The sequence below is a fragment of the Heteronotia binoei genome, chromosome 21 (genome assembly GCF_032191835.1).
Source record: "Heteronotia binoei isolate CCM8104 ecotype False Entrance Well chromosome 21, APGP_CSIRO_Hbin_v1, whole genome shotgun sequence".
Taxonomy (NCBI): Eukaryota; Metazoa; Chordata; class Lepidosauria; order Squamata; family Gekkonidae; genus Heteronotia; species Heteronotia binoei.
The window spans coordinates 68797232-68818588 of NC_083243.1; the positions used below are offsets into that span (position 1 = coordinate 68797232).

Genomic DNA, 21357 nt, shown 5'->3' on the forward strand with positions numbered 1-21357 from the left:
AAGGACTCACATTATGAAAAATAAAGAACTTGAAGTAGAAGAAAATGTGTGTGGGTTGACACACACAGAGAGATAAATAGTAGAACCTGCATTTTCTGAACTATGCTGCACCCCTGACTTATCCAAAGTCATTTACCTACTATAGCACCATGTAATTGTTTTTTAAAAAAACCTATAACTGGTTATCCAAATGTGTTGGATGTTCTCCAGGCAATGAATATAAAAGAGGCTGTAATATTACTCCTATGTTCTAGACAGATACCCATAAAATTTCATTTTCATATAACAATATAATGCTAATAATGTCTATTATAAAAGAAAGTTAACTTTCTATTTTACAAAAAGGCAATTCATTTATTTATCAAGATAATTTTCTGATGCTTTTTACACCACTGCAGTAACTAAAGGGGGGGCATGAATAATAAAAAAGGAAAACATCAAACCCTGTGACTTCAAGGTGGAATTCCTAAATACAAAGTTAGATACTTCATCTTCAAGTATGGCACTTATTTATATAAGAGCAAAGACGCGGTGACATATATTCACAGTTAACAGCAATAAATTCTGCTCCTTTGGTATATGTATTTTTTTAAACCCTCTAAGTACATGACTTGGCTGAACTTCAGATCATTCCATCTTGTTTATACATGTAGCAGGGAATTGTTGTGATTTCTTTAGAAAATTATTTATTAATGTTGTAAGTCTGAACTAGCATTATGATGATTAAGGTCTCTGGTGTAAGCAGGCAGCCAAACAGAAAAAAAAATGGCAAAATGATATTCAGCATACTATTTTTGTATACTTGTTTTGTTTTTTTACAAAACAATGATAGAAAAGAACTCATCTACTTGGTAACCAACTATGTGATGCAGACAGACAGCATAATGTCAGGCATCCATCAAACAAAGTTCATGGATGTTTCTGGCTGACTTTGTGGTCATATTTTTGGACAGCTGAACCCTCCCCTGTTTTTATAAACATGCTTGCATTTGCATTACTACAATACCCGCCCCAAGCCCTTCCCTCAATAAATGGCCCCCTTCCAAAATTTTAAATATAACATTCTGAGCATCTTTCCATCAATTGAGCAGACAGACTTATCCTAATGACAGACAAAAAAAGTTGTTCCAGTCAAAAGACAATATTGGATCATTAGGGAAAAATTAAGTAACTGTGCTGTAAGGCCAGACAGAATGTGTTATATAGCTGTGTCTTCATCAGTCTCTTCTTTAGCACTCAGTTTTGTGTCTGACTCAGAAAGTGCAGATCCATACCTTAACGGCTTTCTTGGTGGTTTGAGGAAATGATCGCTTAAGCAGTGTTCTTTCCCTAACTCTAAATGTCCACATGGTTGGTTATACTTAGTGAAGTATTCTGTTTCTGTGTCACACATAAGCTGAGTCACTAGACTGAGTCCTGCCAAAGTTAGGCACACTCATTCGTGGCAGGTCCTTGTTCCTGATTTCATATATTGATTTCCGTTTTGCTTGAACACCCCTTACAGCCATTTTGATTTTCCTCCACCCTAAGTGATTCAGTTCAGCCAAGTTGAGCACCACACAAATGCCACTAACAGCAAACATGAAGACCAAGAAGACTGTTTTTTCAGTGGGCCTGGAGACATAGCATTCCACTTCTTTAATGCAAGGGTACCGGTCACACTCATACATTGATGGGACATTGAATCCATACAGGAAATATTGTCCCACCAAAAATCCAATCTCTAGGGCATTTCTGAAGACTACTTGGATAATATAAAATCGAGAGATGCCTTCTTGCCGTCTCATCTTGGATTTGGTTGTTCTGATAGCTGGGTTGGGGATTTCCTTCACTTCCAAGCAGTCAGGTTCTGCTTCCTTGGTGGAGTTTTCAGTGTTCTGTAGCACCCCATTGACAATGGTGTTCTTGATCTTCTTACTGTCTTCCCGTTTCATGGAGTCCTGATCTCTGTCCAGAGTAAGGAAGACTGTGGAAAACCGCCTTTCCCTCTGCTTGGCAGATTGATGAACAGAGTATGTTATAAAACAGAGACTTGGAGTGCACACCATGATGATCTGAAACACCCAGTACCTAATGTGAGAAATAGGAAATGCTTGATCGTAACATGCCTGGTTGCAGCCTGGCTGCAAAGTGTTGCATACAAACATAGTCTGTTCATCGTCGTAAACAGTTTCTCCTACAATTGCCACAATGAGGATCCTGAAGATCACCACCACGGTCAGCAGAATCCTACAAGACAGAGCAGAACACTGAGAACTACGTAGAATTCATTGTGATAGGGTAGGATAGTGTGGTGGTGGTGCCTACTATTATATATTCCTTTTTTATAGTATAACTTAAATATGTGGCCAATTGTTTGATAATGCCTGTGTTATCCACACAAATTTTGTGCACAGCATCAACAGAATTCTGAGTGCAATATAAGAATAATTTTTTTAAATGTATATGTTGCAATCTTGCTCAACTTGTGAACTTCCACATTGCACCTTTCTGACCACAACCAAAGATGGAATGCTGCATAAGATGTCCTCCCAAAATCTATCTACCTCATCATATCCATTCCACCAAAAAGAGAGGACATTTTTATTTACAAAGGGATTTCCATTTTAGTACTGGCTGGTCCATTGCTGTTGTTTTTCTATCTACTATTTTTATGGTCACTGTCTCTATGTTTGTGAGTTGGTTTTTAATCCATAAAGGTATGAAATAAATAAATAGTTTGATTGGGTTAATCTAACATGGCAAATTCTCGTGTTCTTTGAATCCCCCTAGACTGGAAACACCTCCGTCTGGCTGTTTCCAATGGAATTAAAAGGAGCTGTCCAGTGCTGATTCAGAATCACTGCGAGTTCCATCCTTCTTGGGGAGCCTGACAGCAATCATTACCTAAGCAACGTTCTCCTCCATACACAGACGCTTAAAGAGAATAGGCGGAAATGCTTGCTTAGTTTAAGTGAGCACAAATCTTAGTTCAACTTGTACAGAGCAAGATCTAATATCCGCAGCCACACTTTTAAGCAGCAGGATGGGAGCGGAGGGTTTTGTGTCTAAATCTCCGCTTCCGGACAAGAAACAGAAGTTGGTCAAATAAAGGACAGTGCCACCTCTCCCGCTTTCCTAGGGTATGCAGCACATTGATCAAACATCGTAAATAATAACAAAGAGGAACCAGGCAATCCAATCAAGGGACCTTGTTTGTCCTTACTTTACCCAGGGTTTTTTTTTTTTTTTTTTTGCGGGCTGCAAGCCAGATATATTATATATGACTATTTTTTAAAAAATCATCGTTATTATTTTTGGCTAAGACCATCCTTTCTGCATATCTTCCGTTCTTCTTCAATTTCAATTGGGTTTTTTTTTTGGGGGGGGGGTTAATGAACAAGCCGGTGGGGGTGGGAAGTGGGGAATGGATTAGAGGGAAGGTTAAAAGAGCCTGGTGCACCGGCGGTGAACTCTGAAATAAGCTGAAGAAGCCGAAGGGAAGGGAAAGCAGCGTTCGGCGTGGTAGCAACTTTCAGGTTTACCGAGCATACCGTGGCACCTGCGGTGGGGGGGGGAGGGGGGAGGCGGTCTAGGAAAGAGAAATCTCCGGTGGCTCACGGGGTCCGGCTCGGTTGCAGCCCTTCAGCCCACTTCCTCGGAAGCCAGTCCCTCTGAGACCAACGAGACTTACTTCCAAGGAAATGTAGCGGAGAGGCGCCAGAGATGGCAGCCGCCGCCAGCAGCGTTGTTGGCGAGAGCGCTCCGGGTCCCTGCCGCCTGGGCTCCGCCGCAGCTTTGGCGAAAACCAGCGCCGGGTCAAAGAGGGCGCCAGGGCGGCTAGCCGAGCGGGGGCCTGGGGTGGGCGAGGCTGGGCGGGCGAGTGGGCTTACCTCCCTATCATAGTGGAGTGCTGCTGGACGGCGGCTTCGAGGAGTCTCTCTAGGATGGTCCATTCCCCCATCGCGGTTCATCGGGAGGCTAAGGCTGGGGCAGCGGCGGCGGCGCTCCCTCGGCGGCGGCGGCGGCGGCGGCGAAGGAGCGCGATGCCGGTGCGGGCCGCCCGCCCCGCGGAGGGAGGCCCCCACTGGGGTGGCCCAGCTGCCTGGCGGGCAGGGCGGCTCCTGGGAGCCAGCCTGGGCGGCGATCGCCTGGCGCTGCGCAGCCCAGGCGGAGGTCGCCTTCAGTGTCTCGCCGCCCGCCGCCCGGCCGCCTTTAAGTAGGCTCTGCTTGCGTCACGGCCAGGTTGGAGGGGAGCAGCCGAGCGGCAGCGCCACAGCCGCCGAAGGATCGCCTCCCTCGCCGACCCAGCGCCCAGGGCGCCCACCCGCCCCAGCCTCCGGGCCGCTCGCCTCCCCGCTGCTCCTGCCGAACCCAGCTGCGGGGCAGCGGGAGGCGCCTGGCCAGCCACCCGGGAACAGGTAAAGCAGGATGGAGCGGAGCTGGCCAGGGAGGGAGGCCCGGGCTGCAGCCAGAGACCCCCACCCACCGCCCAGCCTCGCCGCTACGGGAGCCATGCCCCTCCCCCCCACCACCACCTTCTCTTCAGAGGCTCAGGAAAGGCGAGCTGGGACCACCTGCTGTGTCCTACAACAGAGAAGGGAGGGGCGTCCCAGACACCAGCCCCTGCCCAGTCCGGAGCCATTCGCCCAGCAGAAAGGGGGCTACCGCTGGGGCTGTAAGCGGCTGGCAGGGCGGCGGAGGGGAGGGGGAGGGGGTCGGACATTAAGGCATTTGCTCCCACGCTTCTCATCTTGGGAACCAGAGAAATGTTTCCTAACACCGGCAAAGCTGCACTTCTTTGCCCGCCCATCACTGCTGCTGTCTTCAACAAAGCTGCAGCTGAGTCGGTGACCCTAAAAGAGGTCGGATGGGAATTAAGGGCTGTTGTAAACAATGGAAGCCAAAGGAAGAGATTCAGCATTCAAGTTTTCAGGAAATTAGAACTGGAAGTCAGCAAGGTGGTGACAAGGAGCTGCTGCCTCACATGTCCTGGTTTGGGAGTGAATGCTTCAGATGTTTCAGTTGTGTGCCTCTAAAACTGCACATTCCAGATACACCTACTGCATTGCATTGTACTCACAGGCCCTGACCCTTTGCAGCTCCCTGTTGCACAAACCCTAAGTGATCAGAAAATCTGTGATTTTTATCCAGATAGGAAAGATGCTTCACACAAACCAAGAGAGTCCTCTCACACATCCAAAATATGCCTGGAGTTATAACAACTCAGAGAATTGCATTTTTTGCTATGACTATAAGAGCAGATGGATCAAATCTGCCCTGTAGTGTGTGGGGGGCAGCTCGTTCTCATTCTTTACATCAAATATTAGCCAAGCACTTTGTTCCAGCTTGGTTGATTCTGTAACTCTGGGTTCATTATGCAGCTCTGGGAGTGAAGATGGAGTGATCTGGGCCATAGAAGCAAGCCAGGAGTCTCACAGAGGCCTCCATCTCTTAGCTTGGTGACATACATGCCTTAGAGGGAGAGCTGTTGCCTGGACTTTGGGAGCTAACTTGTCAGGTTGTTTTTTTGATGGCATCCCTGTATTGTACAGAATGTGAACAAGAACTTTCTGATCTTCACTTGGAAAAGAGGAAATAAATGGCACATTTTTTAAAAAATAGAACAAAATGGTACCCAAATTGATGATCCTTTAATGGGCTACTGTTATGCTACTGAGCAAATAAAAGAGGGAAGCCAAAATAACTTTGGTGTGGAAGAGGGACTGGTTGTTCACAATTGCACACCAATCCATTCACCAAATCTGCAAAAACTTAAGGAAGCCATAAGATGCAAACATCATCACTGTGCTCCCTTCCTCTTTTGCTAATTGGAGTTTCTTTTAAGCAAATTAAAATAGATCAATATGGAATGTTTCAGGCTGATGTGATTTAAATGAAGACTTGTTCCACATAATGGAATTTCAGTGGCACCACTTTATGCTGTATAGTTGTTTTTATGACACAAAAGTAATAACTATTTGCAATGGAACCATGCTCATATTGTTCAGGTATACAAATAAGATTTGTTCCTCCCTAAATAAGTAGTGGGAGTAATGCAACCAGTAAAGGTTCTTGTAGGTTCGCTATTAATTTCTATGTGACATGTAAATTTTATTTCAACTTGGAAATTCCTTAAATTCTGTGGCCTCTAATTTGTTGTCCGATATTATGTGTTGGGCTTATTTATTTATTTAATTCATTTATATCCCAGCTTTTTTCCAATGGGAATCCAAAGCAGTTTATATCATTCTTTCCCCCTCCCTTTTATCCTCACAACAACCCAGTGAGGTAGTGTAGGCTCAGAAATGTGACTGACTGGTCCAGGGTAATCCAGTGAGCTTCCAAAGCATGAGTGGGAATTTGAAACTGGGTCTTCCAGATACTAATCTCACTGACATTCTTAATCACTATCAGGCCTCAGATTTTTTGTACTACCTTGTTGATCCACTGATCCTCGCTTTTGCTTCAACTGTTGTAATTCTGTCTCTTTGTGGCAGGGTTTGCATTGTTTACAACATACCATGCCTAATACTTTTTTGCATTCTATCTGAGTTTTGTGAACCTTGTCATATTGCATATTTGCTGGATGTCTTTGATTCCATTGTTTTACACTGTGTCTCAATAAGAAAAGGGGGGCTAAAATTAAGTAAATTTAAATAACTTTTAAAATAAACTGTATCTGGGCAGAACTGCAGTTTAAGAATGGAGATGGATCAGAATGACATTGTACTCCAATGGCTCAAACCTGCAGTCATGCAGACTCCATGGCTCTACAAAGCCTCCTCTGCCTACAAGAGTTCCCCCATTCACTTTTGTAAAAGAGCACTCCTACATCTATTAGGGCACCTGTGCATACAGAACTACCACACATTGCACTGAGGGGAGTGAGAGGAGCTTAGTATGCACATTAGATTTCACAAGGATTTTGGATTAGGATAAAAGATTGTGCAGCTTTCTTACAGTACAGCTGTTAGTCTCTCTTCAGAGCTGTCAGAGCTAATGCCAGGAACCTCTCCTCAGTGTCTGCTGGTGGAAGTATGGCATTTTCCAGACATACAATTTCAGAGGGTCCCCACATTGATCTGCAGTAGAAAAACTAGGTGTGACTCCAGTAGCACCTTAGAATCTTACAAAATCTTTGACTTATGAAATCTTACATCTAGGGGAAATGTGAGGAAATGTGGTTCATTGCAATTTGTGGTTCATGGCATGCCGGGTTCACGAACCATAAACCATCACAAACTTTTTTTTTATTTTTGAAATAATCTTTATTTTTAACATACACCAAACCAATATGACAATACATTAAAATAAAGACAAATACATATTTGCTACAGAGAAGATACAAATAAGGAATGGCATGTATTAGAAAAATAGCAAATCCCGATAATAAGCCTTAGGAACCACATTTTGCTGAGTCAAATATGATACTACTGGAAACCATACTACTGTAAATTTTTCTTGATAATTTTGTAAGTTAGGCATAAGATGACAACTAGTAATTTTGCAATGAACAAAACATTCTCACACCTTATTTTGTCAGGATGATAAAGAAGGTGAGCTTTTATCTCTCCATTTTGAAGCAATTACAATCCTAGCAATGGCTAGCAAAGTTGTAATCAAAATATTTCTGCTTTTGTTTCTAAAGCCCATTGCTATGGTAGCATAGATGACAAAAGGATTTCTGGCCACACAGGAACTTTGACTCCTGTTATCATATAAATATGCTGTAATATCAACTGCCAAAATGGATATATGTGAGGACAATACAACCAGCAGTGCATATAGTCCCCCAAATGACCACATCTCTTCCATCACAAACTTTTAGGAGCTAAATTAACTGGTTTTATTCATGAGGTTTGTGTTGCAGTAGAATGCTTCCCCCCCCCCCCCCGCAAACTGGAGACATTAAACTCTCAGGGGATCTCTGGCTGACTCTCCTCTATCTGCTCTCCATTCGGTGAGGATTGGATTTACAGATTCCAAGTTATAGCCCCCCAAAGAAGGTGCCCCCAGGAAAGTGCCTTCTGGGGAAACCTCCATGAACTGCTTGGAAGTCTGTAGAAAGTTTATGCTGGTTGACCTGCCATGAACGTCAGTTCACAAACCAAAAACCAGCCAAAATTAATCACGTGAACCGGATAGTGTCCACCCTTACTTGTATCTCAAAAATCTTATTGGTCTCTAAGGTGCTACTGGACTGGAAATCTAACTGTCCAAACATACAGTAATCATGTTAATTGTACAGTACTTAAACATAGGGTATGTTTACTGATTTATGGTATATCTTCAGTGAGACCCGCTTGCATAAATTGTCTGCCCTTTCCATTATACACAGAGCACATCATTGCTAACAAAATCAGCTCCTGATCTTATTTCTCCTGTGCGTGTGCTTGTAACTACACATCCATCAATTCAGTCCTTATTTCCTTTTCCATCATTGGTTTCCATCAGAGATGCTGCAGATATGAAACGGACCTAGGACTCTTCCATCATGTTTGTAAAATGTGTGTTTTCCTCCCTCCTGTGAAACAATAATTTAAAAAAAGGCTTCCCAAGACAGTTGGATGATTCTGTCTGCTCCCTGCGGATGCCCTCCCCTTGCTTTCCTCAAATCCCTGGGGAGTTTTTCTTGCTGTGCATGCACAGGGGAACTGTTGGGCAATTTCATAAGTCACTTAATACGTGCAACAAAACCACAGCAGATCATCTGCTCACAGGCCAACTGTTCATTTAAAGTATACCCATTATGTGAATTCAGCCTTGTCATGGGTGGGCACAGATGCTGCTGTATGAAAACCTTCACTGCTTTATGTTGGCAGCCTTGCTCTTGCATCCTTAGCCTCCATTTTCCAGGAATTTGCCTAGATTTGACTGTCTCTGAAATCCACTGTAAAACAGGGACAGACTGCTGGGCTTCCAAGCCAGCAAGGTTAAAAGAAGCATCTGAGTAAAGGTGTAAGTAATGGAGAAAAGAAAAGGATCTATAAGGATTTAGCAGCCTAAGAAACTGAAGCTCTTTGACCTGCTGAGCTGTCCAGAAATGTGTGCTTTGCTGAACATGGCACTTTTGGGCAGTCAACCAGCCTACATTTTATTCACAATCCTCCAGGATTAAGGTTAGCTTGATCTTCTCTAGTTTACAACAAGCTGCTTCTTCTTAATAAGGCAGCAATATTGTTGGCAGGGTCAAAACTTCCCATTGAAACATTTCACGAATTTTATTCCCCCCCACCATCACCCAAAAGTCTGGCCCTTTCTTCAAGAGAAGAGAAATGCCTTCATGTAAAGAAGATGCATTTCTCATTTGACAGCATTCTCCTGCTTTGTGTTCACTGACACCCAAGTGAAAGAGATTCTGTGTTCTACATATGGTCTGAGTTGATATTTTGCAAAGATGACTGAGTCAGGGTCAGAGAGTGATATTTCTTTATTTATAGCATAGCTGCCAAAGAGAGGTTAATCTGTTTCTAAGGAATTATTGGCCAGCCTGCCTCAGAGATCCAGCTCATTTTATGCTACTCTTATGGAGCAGCGGTGGCCAAAGAGCAATCAGAAAGCCCCAGCTGGTGGGGCTAATCAATGGTATTACCCCAGGGAGAAAATCAAAACAGAATGAATGGATTTCCCAAACCAATCCCATGAAGACATTTTCTACCTGTAAGACAAATGCACTTTCCGCACTCATAAATGCACCATGTGCCTCCTTGGAATAAAGATTACATGACCATGCTGGTACACAAGCAGAGCAATGACTGAGGTACAGTGCCCTGGGGTAAAGGCCAGGCATTTTAGAGGGTAATACCAAGCTGTTTCACTATAGTTTTGCATAGCTCTGTAGGGAACAGGAGATTCAGAACTGTAAATGGCTAGCACAGCATGTCTTCCCAAACCTTTCTCTATTTCTTTCTTTCATCTCTCTGTCTGTCTCTGTTGGCCTCTGTCATACACCTTTCAGTCCACAATACTTTAAAACAGAGTATTTCCTCCAACATACTATGATGTCATGTCTTATGCTCAAAATCACCAGTGCAGTTGCCACTGCAAAAATGAGGCCAGCAAGGTAGGCTCCTTCAGTGCCTATTGAAGGTTGCCAACAGGCATGGAATTCTAGGCCACACACCCCTGATGTAGCCAATCCTCCAAGAGCTTACAAGGCTCTTTTTTGTAAGCTCTTGGAGGATTGGCTACATCAGGGTGTGTGGCCTAATATGCAAAGGAGCTCCTGCTAGAATTCCACCCTAGGTTGCCAATGAAAGGTGGCAAAATAAAAGATACCCATTCTGCCTCCTCAGTGCACATGCAAAAGAAGAATGGCTCCACCTGTGTAGAGGGGAAGGGAAATGAATGAGAAGTCCAATGTGGGCAAGAGTTTAATGTGCATATTTGGAACAGTACAGCCTTTTGTTTCACCTTTCAAAATGCATAAAAGCCATAGTGATGTCTCAGTTTTATTTAACTGTCACCAACTTCAAGCAGGCCTAAAAAGCTACATTTAACTTTATATCCAGAGACAATTGTTTACTGGTATTAACTGGTGTGTACAAAGGGAGGGGGGGAATCACCTTTCCAAAGATACTCCCATAATTCCTCATGCTGTTTGATTGCATTTTGCAAGGGCACTTCCCAGTGCAGGAAGTGAAGTGTTTTTGCAGTTGCGTTTTATAAAAGAGCACAACTTTCTTTCAAAGACTGACACTCCAAGCCTTGCAGACAGTGTTTGGTTTAATCCACCACATCTAATTAGCTTCTGAATGGAAAACACCCATCTGAGATCTCAGAACCATCTGTTCTGCTATGTTTTCATTTGGTGTTGTCATGTGTATATATTTTTATTCATAAAAGCATTGGAAGTTACCTGCTTTTACCTTATAATAAGGGTCTTTTGCAACAAAGCATATAACTACAAAGTGTTCATTATCTTCCAAAAGCTTTGTAATGCATTTTCTGCAGCAGTGGACCCCACTGAGCTTTTCAAAACGTGAGCAGAGAGCTCCAAACAGAACACTTTCACAAGCCTTCAACTGCCTTCACCTTTGCAACACCTGATAGCTAGATATAAGGTCTTGCAAGCAGCTTTACATGCTTTGGATAAACCAAATGCAAACCAAATGAAGGGGTCTCTGACAACAACCATCTGATAGATCCAAGTGGGTAGATGTGTAAGTCTGAAGCAATGTGACAAAGTTAAAGTCCAATAGAATCTTTAAGACCAACGAAGTTTTATTCAGGATGTGAGCTTTCATTTGCATGTACACAAAACAACCATTTGAAACATCTGAAAGTTTTGTTTTTAATGTAAATGCAAAAAATATTATTTGGGAAAGGGTAGACTGGTAAGGGTTTTACTGGATGGTTTGGGGCTAGATAGAGAATACTACTTAATGGGAAATAGGATTGCTCTTGTACTATAGGAAATTCCAAGAGATTCAGAGGGTGATGTTAAGGGAGGGCCGAGTTTGGAGAGTACAGGAAGCTCAGTGGGTATGCCCCACCATGTCCCTTCCCCCAGCCATCCCACTGATTACTTGGCAACCCTAAAATCAGTTGTAATTTGGAGAGCTCTCCAGGGACCACCAGGAGGTTGCCAACCCTATACAGTGATGGTGAACCTTTTAGAGACCGAGTGCCCAAACTGTAACCCAAAACCCACTTTTTTATCGCAAAGTGCTAATGCGGCAATTTAACCTGAATACTGAGGCTTTAGTTTAGAAAAAAAACAACTCATAGTGAAATTAACAAACTAAAAGAACATTTGGTCTGGATAGCATTTGCTTAGGAAACCAACAAAATAGTAACATGTCAGAATGGGAGAATGATGGTGAGAGTGTCACAAGGCAATAAATGGAGGCTGTTCATTGCTCTGTTGCTGGCAAGTCTGGGTTAAACTGAGAACATGCCTTTCCCAGAGGTGTTCCTGTCCACCTAATTTACTTTTGAACATGTAACATACATTATAAACATCATTCTAGTTTGCCATTAGGAAAAAATAATACATTAAAATATAATGTGTTTAGTAGGAGCTGGGGGTTAGGATATCCAAATCAGATTTGGGAGGTCCTGATTCATATGCCCACTCTGCCCTGGCAGCTTGCTGGGAAACCTTGGACCAGTAATATACTCTGAGTTAACCCACCTCACAGGTTCATTGTGAGGATAAAAGAGAAGGGGAGAGTGTGTCAAACCACTTCAGTGTCCTTTTGGGGGAGGAAGGCAGGGGATACATGATTTAGTTAATAATGATGAAAGGAGTCCACTGATTTATATGGCTAAATCTGAGTCCAGCAGCACCTTAGAGAACAAGATTTTTGAGAGTCAAAGCTCCTTTTATCTAATCGAGGGAGCTCTAATGCTGGAAAGCTTGTTCCCCCTCCCCCAAATCTTGTTGGTCTCTAAGGTGCTCCTGGGCTCGAATCTAGTTGTTCTACTATGGACCAGCACTGCTGCCCTTGGAAACTTCAGGGATAGTCTGAATTGTATTAACTAGATGTGAGAAAGGAGGGTCAGTTTGGTGTAGAGGTTAAGTGTGTGGACTCTTATCTGGGAGAACCAGGTTTGATTCCCCACTCCTTCACTTTCAGCTGCTGAAATGGCTTTAGAACATAAGAGAAGCCATGTTGGATCAGGCCAATGGCTCATCCAGTCCAACACTCTGTCACACAGTGGCCAAAAAAATTATATATATATATATATATATATATATATATATATATATATAGTCCAACACTCTGTCACACAGTGGCCAAAAAAATTATATATATATATATATATATATATATATATATATATATATATATATATATATATATATATATATATATATATATATATATATATATATATATATATATATATATATATATATATATTATTTATATATTTATATATAAATTTTTGACCACTCTGTGACACAGAGTGCTGGACTGGATGGGCCATTGGCCTGATCCAACATGGCTTCTCTTATGTTCTAAAGCCATTCCAGCAGCTGAAAGTGGAGGAGTGGGGAATCAAACCCAGGTCAGCCATAGCTATAACAGAGCTGTCCTTGAAAGGGCAGCTTCTGGGAGAGCTTCTCTCAGCCCTACCTACCTCACAGGGTGTCTGTTGTGGGGGAGGAAGATAAAAGAGATTGTGAGCTGCTCTGAAAGTGAAAGGCAGAATATAAATCCAATATCTTCGTCTTTCTTTAAACTAAAACTGCAATTCTGTGCATGTGTAGAGAGTTGGTGCCACAGTGCTCACTGTAGATTACTTCCGAGTAGCCATGGAGACCAAGCCCAATGAGGAAAGGCTAAGGGACTTGGGGATATTCAGTCCGGAGAAGAGGAGGTTGAGACATGATTGCTCTTTTGAAGTATTAGAAGGGCTGCCAATTAGAGGAGGGCAGGGAGCTGTTCCTGCTGACAGCAGAGTAGAGGACTGGCATAGGAAAAACTTTTTAACAGTAAGAGTTGTTCAACAGGGCAATCAACACCCTCACTGGCAGTCTTTTAGCAACAGCTGGACAAACACTTGTCGGGCATGCTCTGGGAAACCAGAACAGTAGTTCAACAGTTCAAAAACAGCTTATCAACAATTTGCCTTATGGTCTCTTGTCATGAGCCCTGATGAGGAGAAGCTGGAAGGGTTAACAGACTTGGAAGAGTTGCCAGCCAGTTCCTCAGCTGAACAAACAGCAGCTGGTCCATCAATCACTCTCCAGGCATCAGTTTCAGCTGTTGACGATCAATCTCCTCCAAGCTCTCCTCCTCCCATCTCAAGAGTTCAAAGCAGGCTCCAGAAAGAACTTTCAGAGCAAAGACATGAGGCACGCCGATGCTTCAGATCTCTCAGCCCTGAGTTCTAGCAGAGTCACTGCCACCCAGGGAGCAGGCTGATTGAGACTCCCATATAGCTCCCACCCAGGACCTGGTAACCTTGTGGAAGCAACAAGTCTATTATCTGGCTTGCATCCATGCTCCTTCCTGATCCTGACCTGCTTGATTTCCTTGGCACCCTGACCTTTTGGCTTTTGGACATTGACTTCCGATTCCACTTTGTGATTCTGCATCGGTGACTTGGCTCCTGCTTGACATCCTGGACTTTTAACTCGGACTGGCTTTGGACTCCTGCCTGCCTGCACCCTGAGAACATGACATCCCTGTAGCTTGAAAGAGTTCTGCTCAGATACTGCTATCAAAAGCATCGTATTTGAAAGCAAGGAAGCCTGCAGTTTCTCCCTTTCCACTCCTAAACCAGAGGTGATCCCGGCCACTGTTTCTGGCAGATTAGTGGGATCAAACATTTCCTGTAATAAACCCACATCCCTTCAAAAAAAAGTGCTTGATTCAAGGTCCTGATCTCTCCTCCCCCCTCCCCCCACACACCCATGCTCTCTTCTTCCCTTCGGCTTGGGTCATGCCACAACAGTTTTGAAATGTGAAACACAACCAGGTCTTGGCCACATGAAAATGTGAAGCTGCCTTATACCCATCTCTCTAGTGCAGGGGTGACCAAACTGTGGCTCAGGAGCCACATGTGGCTCTTTCATACACATTGTGTGGCTCTTGAAGCCCCCACCAGAGAAGGCATTTGTCTCTTTAACCCACTTCTTCAAGCCAGGCCAGCCAGTGGCTTGGAGAATGCATTTAAAGTTTGCTTTCTTTCCACCTCTCTCTCTCTCTCCCTCCCCACCTATTTTCCTTCCTTCCTTCACTCAGTCATCTGACATTTGTGTCTGGTGGCTCTAACACATCTGATATTTATTCTATGTGGCTCTTATGTTAAGCAAATCTGGCCACCCCTGCCCTAGTTTGTCCCATCTAACCCCCTCCCTAAAACTGCAGGAACACCTGCAAGGAATGTTCCTCTGTGTGTTGTGCCTGGGAGCTGCATTGTGGTTGCACACCCCGCCCCATGTCAGAATTCTAAAGGCGCCCATGAGTTCAAAAAGGTTGGAGTGCCCTGCTGTCTGAAGGAGGCCCAGTTAGGGTTGCCAGGTTTGGGTTGGGAAATACCTGGAGGTTTGGGGGAAGGAGCCTGAGTCTGGGGAGAGGAGGAGCTCCAATGAGATATGACTCCAGAGTCCACCTTCCAAAGCAGCCATCTTCTCCAGGAAAACTGATCTCTTATTGCCTGAAGATTCATTGTAATCCCAGGAGATTTCCAGCCACTACCTGGGGGTTGGCAACCCTGTTCTGCACCCATGCTCAGAAGGGTATAATGCCATAGGGTCCACCTTCCAAAGAAGATATTTTCTCCAGGCAAACTGACCTCTGTCACCTGGAGATCAGTTGTAAAAGCCAGCAACCTCCAACTACCACCTGGAGCAGGGGTGGCCAAACGGTGACTTGGGAGATACAGATGGGTTTTTTGCAACTATTGTGTGGCTCTTGAAGCCCCCACCACCCCATTGGCCAGCTTGGAGAAGGCATTTGTTTATTTAAATCCCTCTCCAAACCAAGCCACTCAGAGCCCTCTCTGTGGGCATGCGCGCTCCCTGCCACCACCCCCGCGCATGAGGCTTGGCTCCCCCTTGTGGCTGCCCTCCCTCCCTGGAGCTGCAATGCAGCTGTGCTTTGTGCCCCCCCTCCTCCTCAGAGGTGCATCAAGCTGCGATGTGACGAAGCTGGACCCTACCAGCTTCGATGCGGCCAGCACGCCTTCTAACATTTCAGAGAGGTGGCTTGCCATTGCCTGCCTCTGCATCACAACACTGGCATTTCTTGGAGCTCTCCCATCCAAATATTAGCCAGGGTTGGGCCTGCTTAGTTTCCAAGATCTGATGAGATAGGGCCGGAAGTAAGGGGGAGTGAAGCCTTCTCCCATTTGGGCTTCAAAGAGTTAGAAGGCATGCCAGCCTCATCGAAGCCGGTAGGGTCCAGCTTCAGTGCAGCACAGCTTGGCACCCTCTGAGGAGGAGGGGGCCATGGAGCACGGCTGCATTGTAGCTCTGGGGAGGGAGGGAAGATGGGGGGCGGCAGCAGGGGGCCACAGGGGAAGCCAAGCCTCATGTGTGGGTGGGGGGCAAGGGAGCACGCATACCCACAGAAAGGGCTCTGAGTGCCACCTCTGGCACCCGTGCCATAGGTTCGCCACCACTGGTAGAAGAGGTGTTAAGTCAGGCTTTCTCTTGCTAGCTAAAAATGCACTTAAAATAGAAGCAATTTCTCCCACTGTTTGTAAATTCAGAAACTGGAGCTAATATGTCTCATTGCAAATGTTAATATCATATTGCTACTAGTATTAAAAGAAAGCATCCATCAAAAGTTGAAAGTTAATGGGGTAGAACAGCTAGCATATTGTGCGTATGTAAAATCCACATACACATCCTCAATCAATAAAGAAATGCATTGGGCATTTGAAGATTTGTCAAATTATACTTGCTATGGAGAAATGAAACTTGTTTGTCCTCTCCCTAAATAAATTAGCAGGCATCCAAAGGAAGATGATTCAAAAGATACAAAATGAATTGCATTTTCATATAATGTATGATGAACTCACTTAATTCAATGCACTGAGATGTAGTGATGGCAGCTAGCTTGCATGGCTTTAAAATGGTTTTCACAAAGTCCATGGATGATCAATAGCTGTTAATGATGAAGGCTAAATGCAACCTCCACAACCAATGGCAGCCCAGTTCTACAGCCACTTGAACAAGGTGACCCCAGCCACCCTACTTGGCAGAGAAAAAGTTGTACTCGCGGCTGTAAATTACTCGCAAACCAGTTTTACAAAATTATAAATGTAATATTCAAAGGACTGAAATACAACAATTCCAAGTATACAAAATAAAAAATATAAACTACCTGTGTGTTTTTTCTTTCCTTCTTCACTTTGACCCAACAAACTCCGGCTAAGACCGGGAGACGACCGAACAGCAGTTCAAAACATGAAATTCCACTGCAATCATTTAAGTGATTTGAAAGCAAAACCAGTGCTCTTCTTTGGTGATTGTCAGTGGAGACAAAGGCTGAACCCCAAATTTCTAAGCTAATCGCAGGGCCGCAGGCTGGAACCAGTCGTTTCACTCATAGCTTCACCACAAAGGCAGGAGGGAAAGAGATGGAGCCAGTCAGACTTACATCTGTGCCAGGCTACACTGGATGGGAGCAACCTGCCCCTGGCCACTGCCTGGGAAATTCAGATACAAAATTAATTGCATTTACATATAATGCATTATGAACTGACTTAATTCAATGCACTGAGATGTAGTGATAGCAGTTAGCTTGCATGAATTCAAAATGGTTTTCACCAAGTCCATTGATGATCAATTCTCTGGGGAAATCAGAGAATCAAAGGAAAACAAGACTTCTGCTGTTTTGGGGGGTAGGGTTAATACTTATGAGTCTTGGATTTGTGAGGAGGAGGAACATTATCCCATCTGAGATCTCTGGTGCCCATCCCAGTTGTTTCTGCATCCCACCCTTAAGTTGTCCACACTTCCCTAAAAGTGCTATGTGTCAAACCAACATAATCCTGAAAACATAATTAACTGATTTTTGGAGAGAACATTTTCATAAGCTTCCTGGTTAGTCAAAGGTGAATATCATCTTCTCAGTAAATCCTGAAATATAATCTAGAAGGAAAATTTGTTGTCAGCATCCATATACCTTTGTCAGCTATGTGTACTTTGCAAAAATAAAGTTCCTTTGTCAGGCAGATAAAGGACACATATACATATACAAGCAGAGGACTTTGGACTCATCTGGAGCATATAGTTACTTCCCCAGACTGTGTCAGTTCTATCAAAGAATCACTGTGTTCAGTGAGATATCTCTCTCTCACACACACACACACACACACAGAGAGAAAGAGAGAGAGAGCAATTAGAAGGCAATATCCCTCTCCAAAAAATAATAAATAAAAAGCTATCATGCATGGCCCAGTCCAAATGAGGTCTATGGCAAAGGCAAACAAGAGGCTTAACTCTTCCATTCCTACATTGTTTTGCTAATAAAAAAATTGATTTTCTTGCATTGTTATTAGTTCTGAAAGGGGGGGGTGGGGAGGCACTTTTACTTTTCCAATTGTTTTTTTCCTTTTCAGGGCTAATAACATGTGTGGCTGGGTTTCCAGTAGCAACTCCATATAGGATGGACAGGTTAAACCCCTTTTCCTCCCACACCATGGCCCTGATACAAATAAGGGCTTGTAAATCAGCAGCTAGATTTTTTAAAAATAATAATAATAACAACACTGGTAATTTCTAGCATTTAGGCTAGCCTTAAGACTTTGCACAAAGTTTTTCAAGACTACCAAATCAATTGCAAGATTATCTCAGAACTTTTATTTACCTCATAGCTGGTATGGGCGACTTACATTCAAATCCCCACTCTGCCATGAAGCTCATTGGTCCTCTTAAGTCAGCTACACACTGTCTCTTAGTCTACCTCACAGAGTTGCAGTGAAGAAAAAATGGAGGAAAGAGAACCATGTACACTGCCCTGAGTTCCTTGGAAGAAGGGTGAGAAAACAATGTACTATTTCTCCAAGGTCAGAAAAGAACTGTTTCCCAACAATGACAGCACCTACTGAAAGTCGTTAGCTGGCAATTTTGAGCTGCATGTGGACATAAATGTTGTCAAGTTGCAACCCTGCTAGCTTCCTGGATCCAATGACATCAGGCTAGCCTAGGTTATCCTGGTCAATGGCAATTCTCAGCTACTTACCTAATTACCTATCTGCACCAATAGTATTTTATCAATCCTATTCAATTCTTCAATTTTTAATATGTTCCCCTTATAAAACAAAGGAAATATGTGATTGTGGGTTTGAATCTTGGACCTAGATTTGACCATTAGATCTCCTTTGCTCTATAACAATTTAGAGAGGAAACGTTCAGTTTGACAAAGTGTCCATACACAAATACCTTATTGCTGCGCCCTGCTTTGCAACTTTCTTCCAATCTCTGAACCTGCCTGACAATCAAATTTGAGTGAAGACTCTGTGATGGGCCTCCAGTGTTCTGCAGGGAACCACAATGGTACGTGAGAAGACATTTTGGGTTATTTCAGTATTAATTCATTCACACAAAACCTTGCTTTGGACCCAGCACAATGCCTTGTCTTCTTTTGTCTTCATTCACATGCTGAATCTCGTACAGGCTTCAGGCCATTTTTGCCTCAATATGTTGATTTAAGGCAGCGCTGCTTCCCTTTGGTTTGACTGTTACACAACCATATGCCTTGGATATTCCTGGTGCCCTCTCTCTTACCCCCCTCTTTGTTATCACCAGTCTCAGAAGAGAATTCACATTACATTAAAGTAGACCTTGTGAAGCAATACTGAAGTAATCAGCTGAAATTACTACAGCTGCACTGTGATTGATTTGAAAATAAACTACTGTTGGGAACTAGGGTGAAAAACAAAAGCTCGGAATGCAATTCAGTTTTTTATTTTTAAATCTGTTTGTCGCTCAAAAGCCCCCAGGGGATGGAATTCTGCAATTCAAATGTAAAAGGGCGGGGGAGGGGGGGGATAAATGAAATCTATGCAACATCTAAAAACATCCATATGTTCAAAAATGAAATAAAGACTGTTTGGCAGATAACAATAAAGGGAGTGCTAGCTTGGATTAAGCTTTATTCACACTGCCTTATCAACCGTCATTGATTATTTTACAAATTGCACATTATTTAGCAAATAATTGGTTCCCCTGGCCCTGTAACTGAGAGGAAATCCCTCAGTTGCCAATGTGCCAGAGGTGAGGTGTATATGATCACCCTTCACCTCTGAAATACATTTCACTTATTCTTAAATATATTTAATACAGCTCAGGGCTTTTTTATACAAAAAGCCCAGCAGGAACTCATTTGCATATTAGACCACAACCCCTGGTGCCAAGCCAGCCGGAACTGTGTTCCTGTGTATTCCTGCTCAAAAAAAGCCCTGATACAGCTGAAGAACATTATACAAAGACAAGAAATACTTATAATCAATCCTATATTCTGGAATTGTTCCCATGCAGAACCTCCCCAAAAGTTCAAGGGATAAAACCCACAAAGGCCTTCTGAAATAAAACAAATTTCACTCATTTCTGGAAGGCCAAATGTAAAAGAGCTTAACAAAGCTTCAGGGGCAGATAATTCCACAAGCTATGAGCTGCCATTGAAAACGTCCCAGTCACCATCATGCTGCCCAGGCTTGCATCTATTATTAAGGAGAAGCAAAGTGCTAGATGATGATCCTAACAGAGAGGGTAGTACTGGATGAGGAGATCCCTTAAACTGTCTAAGCTCTAGTCAGTTAGGATCTTAATTAGGAGTGGCCAAACTTGCTTAACATAAGAGCCACCAGGGCTTTTTTTGTAGAAAAAGCCCAGCAGGAACTTATTTGCATATAAGGCCCCACTCTTGATGTCACTATTGTTTCACACAGGGCTTTTTTGTAAAAAAGGCCCAGCAGGAACTCATTTGCCTATTAGACCATATCCCCTGATGTCACCATTGTTTCACACAGACCTTTTTTGTAGAAAAAGCCCAGCAGGAACTCATTTGCATACACCTAAGACTCCCAGAACTGTGTTCTGGTGCGTTCTTCCTCAAAAAAAGCTCTGAGAGCCATATAGAATAAATGTGATGTCTGAGAGCTGCAAGACATGAACAAATATTATGCATATGTCTTTATTAAAACTATTAATACTTTCTTTGTACAGAAAGATAAAATACATATGTATACACTTTACAACATGACCATGCTAGAAGGAGACTTTAAAAAACCAAAAGTTGGGAATATCAGTCCTCATAAAACCAGCATAGGGAAAGGTTAAAGGAATTTTTTTTTTTGCACCAGTGGGAGAAGGAAACACACATGTACCATATAAATCACTTACCACTATTTGCATCATTATACATCTCTCTTTGTCTTGATGCCAAGATATACAGCTCCTACAAAAGCTATGAAACTAAGGGAGAACCCTCTTTAATTAAGAACATAAGAACATAAGAGAAGCCATGTTAGATCAGGCCAATGGCCCATCCAGTCCAACACTCCACTGTTTACTGTCCTCCACAACGAAGACTGCCCATTTATACTCACTCTCTGCTTCCTATTACTCAGCCAGTTTTTGATCCACAAGAGGACTTGTCCTTTTACTCCATGATTCTCAAGCTTTCTAAGGAGCCTTTGATGAGGAACTTTATCAAAAGCTTTTGGGAAGTCGAGGTAAACAACATCTATCGGGTCTCCTTTGTCCACATGTTTGTTCACCCCCTCAAAGAAATGTAACAGGTTAGTGAGGCAAGATCTTCCCTTACAGAACCCATCCACCCCTCCTTCCAGTGACTCCCTCAGCTCTTGTGCTCTCTTCTCTCACTTTAGGTCTCTGGGCAACTTCTGAGGTGGAGGAGAAGAGTTTGCAAGCCTGCCTATTTCCCCCTCATTCAGACCTTACAC

The 21357-nt window shown here is 43.3% G+C and overlaps 1 protein-coding gene across 2 annotated transcripts; it reads right to left on the minus strand.

Moving 5' to 3' along the window:
• Positions 1-472: 472 nt before the first annotated feature.
• Positions 473-4265, minus strand: GJD2 (gap junction protein delta 2). 2 transcript variants are annotated; one of them, XM_060262618.1, is made up of 2 exons: positions 3873-4265; positions 473-2070 (listed from the first exon to the last, which is right to left on the minus strand). In XM_060262618.1, the coding sequence occupies exons 1-2, from the start codon at positions 3941-3943 to the stop codon at positions 1386-1388; spliced, it is 756 nt and encodes a 251-aa protein (XP_060118601.1). In that variant the 5' UTR covers positions 3944-4265; the 3' UTR covers positions 473-1385. The 2 variants fall into 2 exon arrangements, with proteins under 2 accessions (XP_060118601.1, XP_060118600.1); XM_060262617.1 differs by having other exon boundaries at positions 473-2229.
• Positions 4266-21357: the final 17092 nt, after the last annotated feature.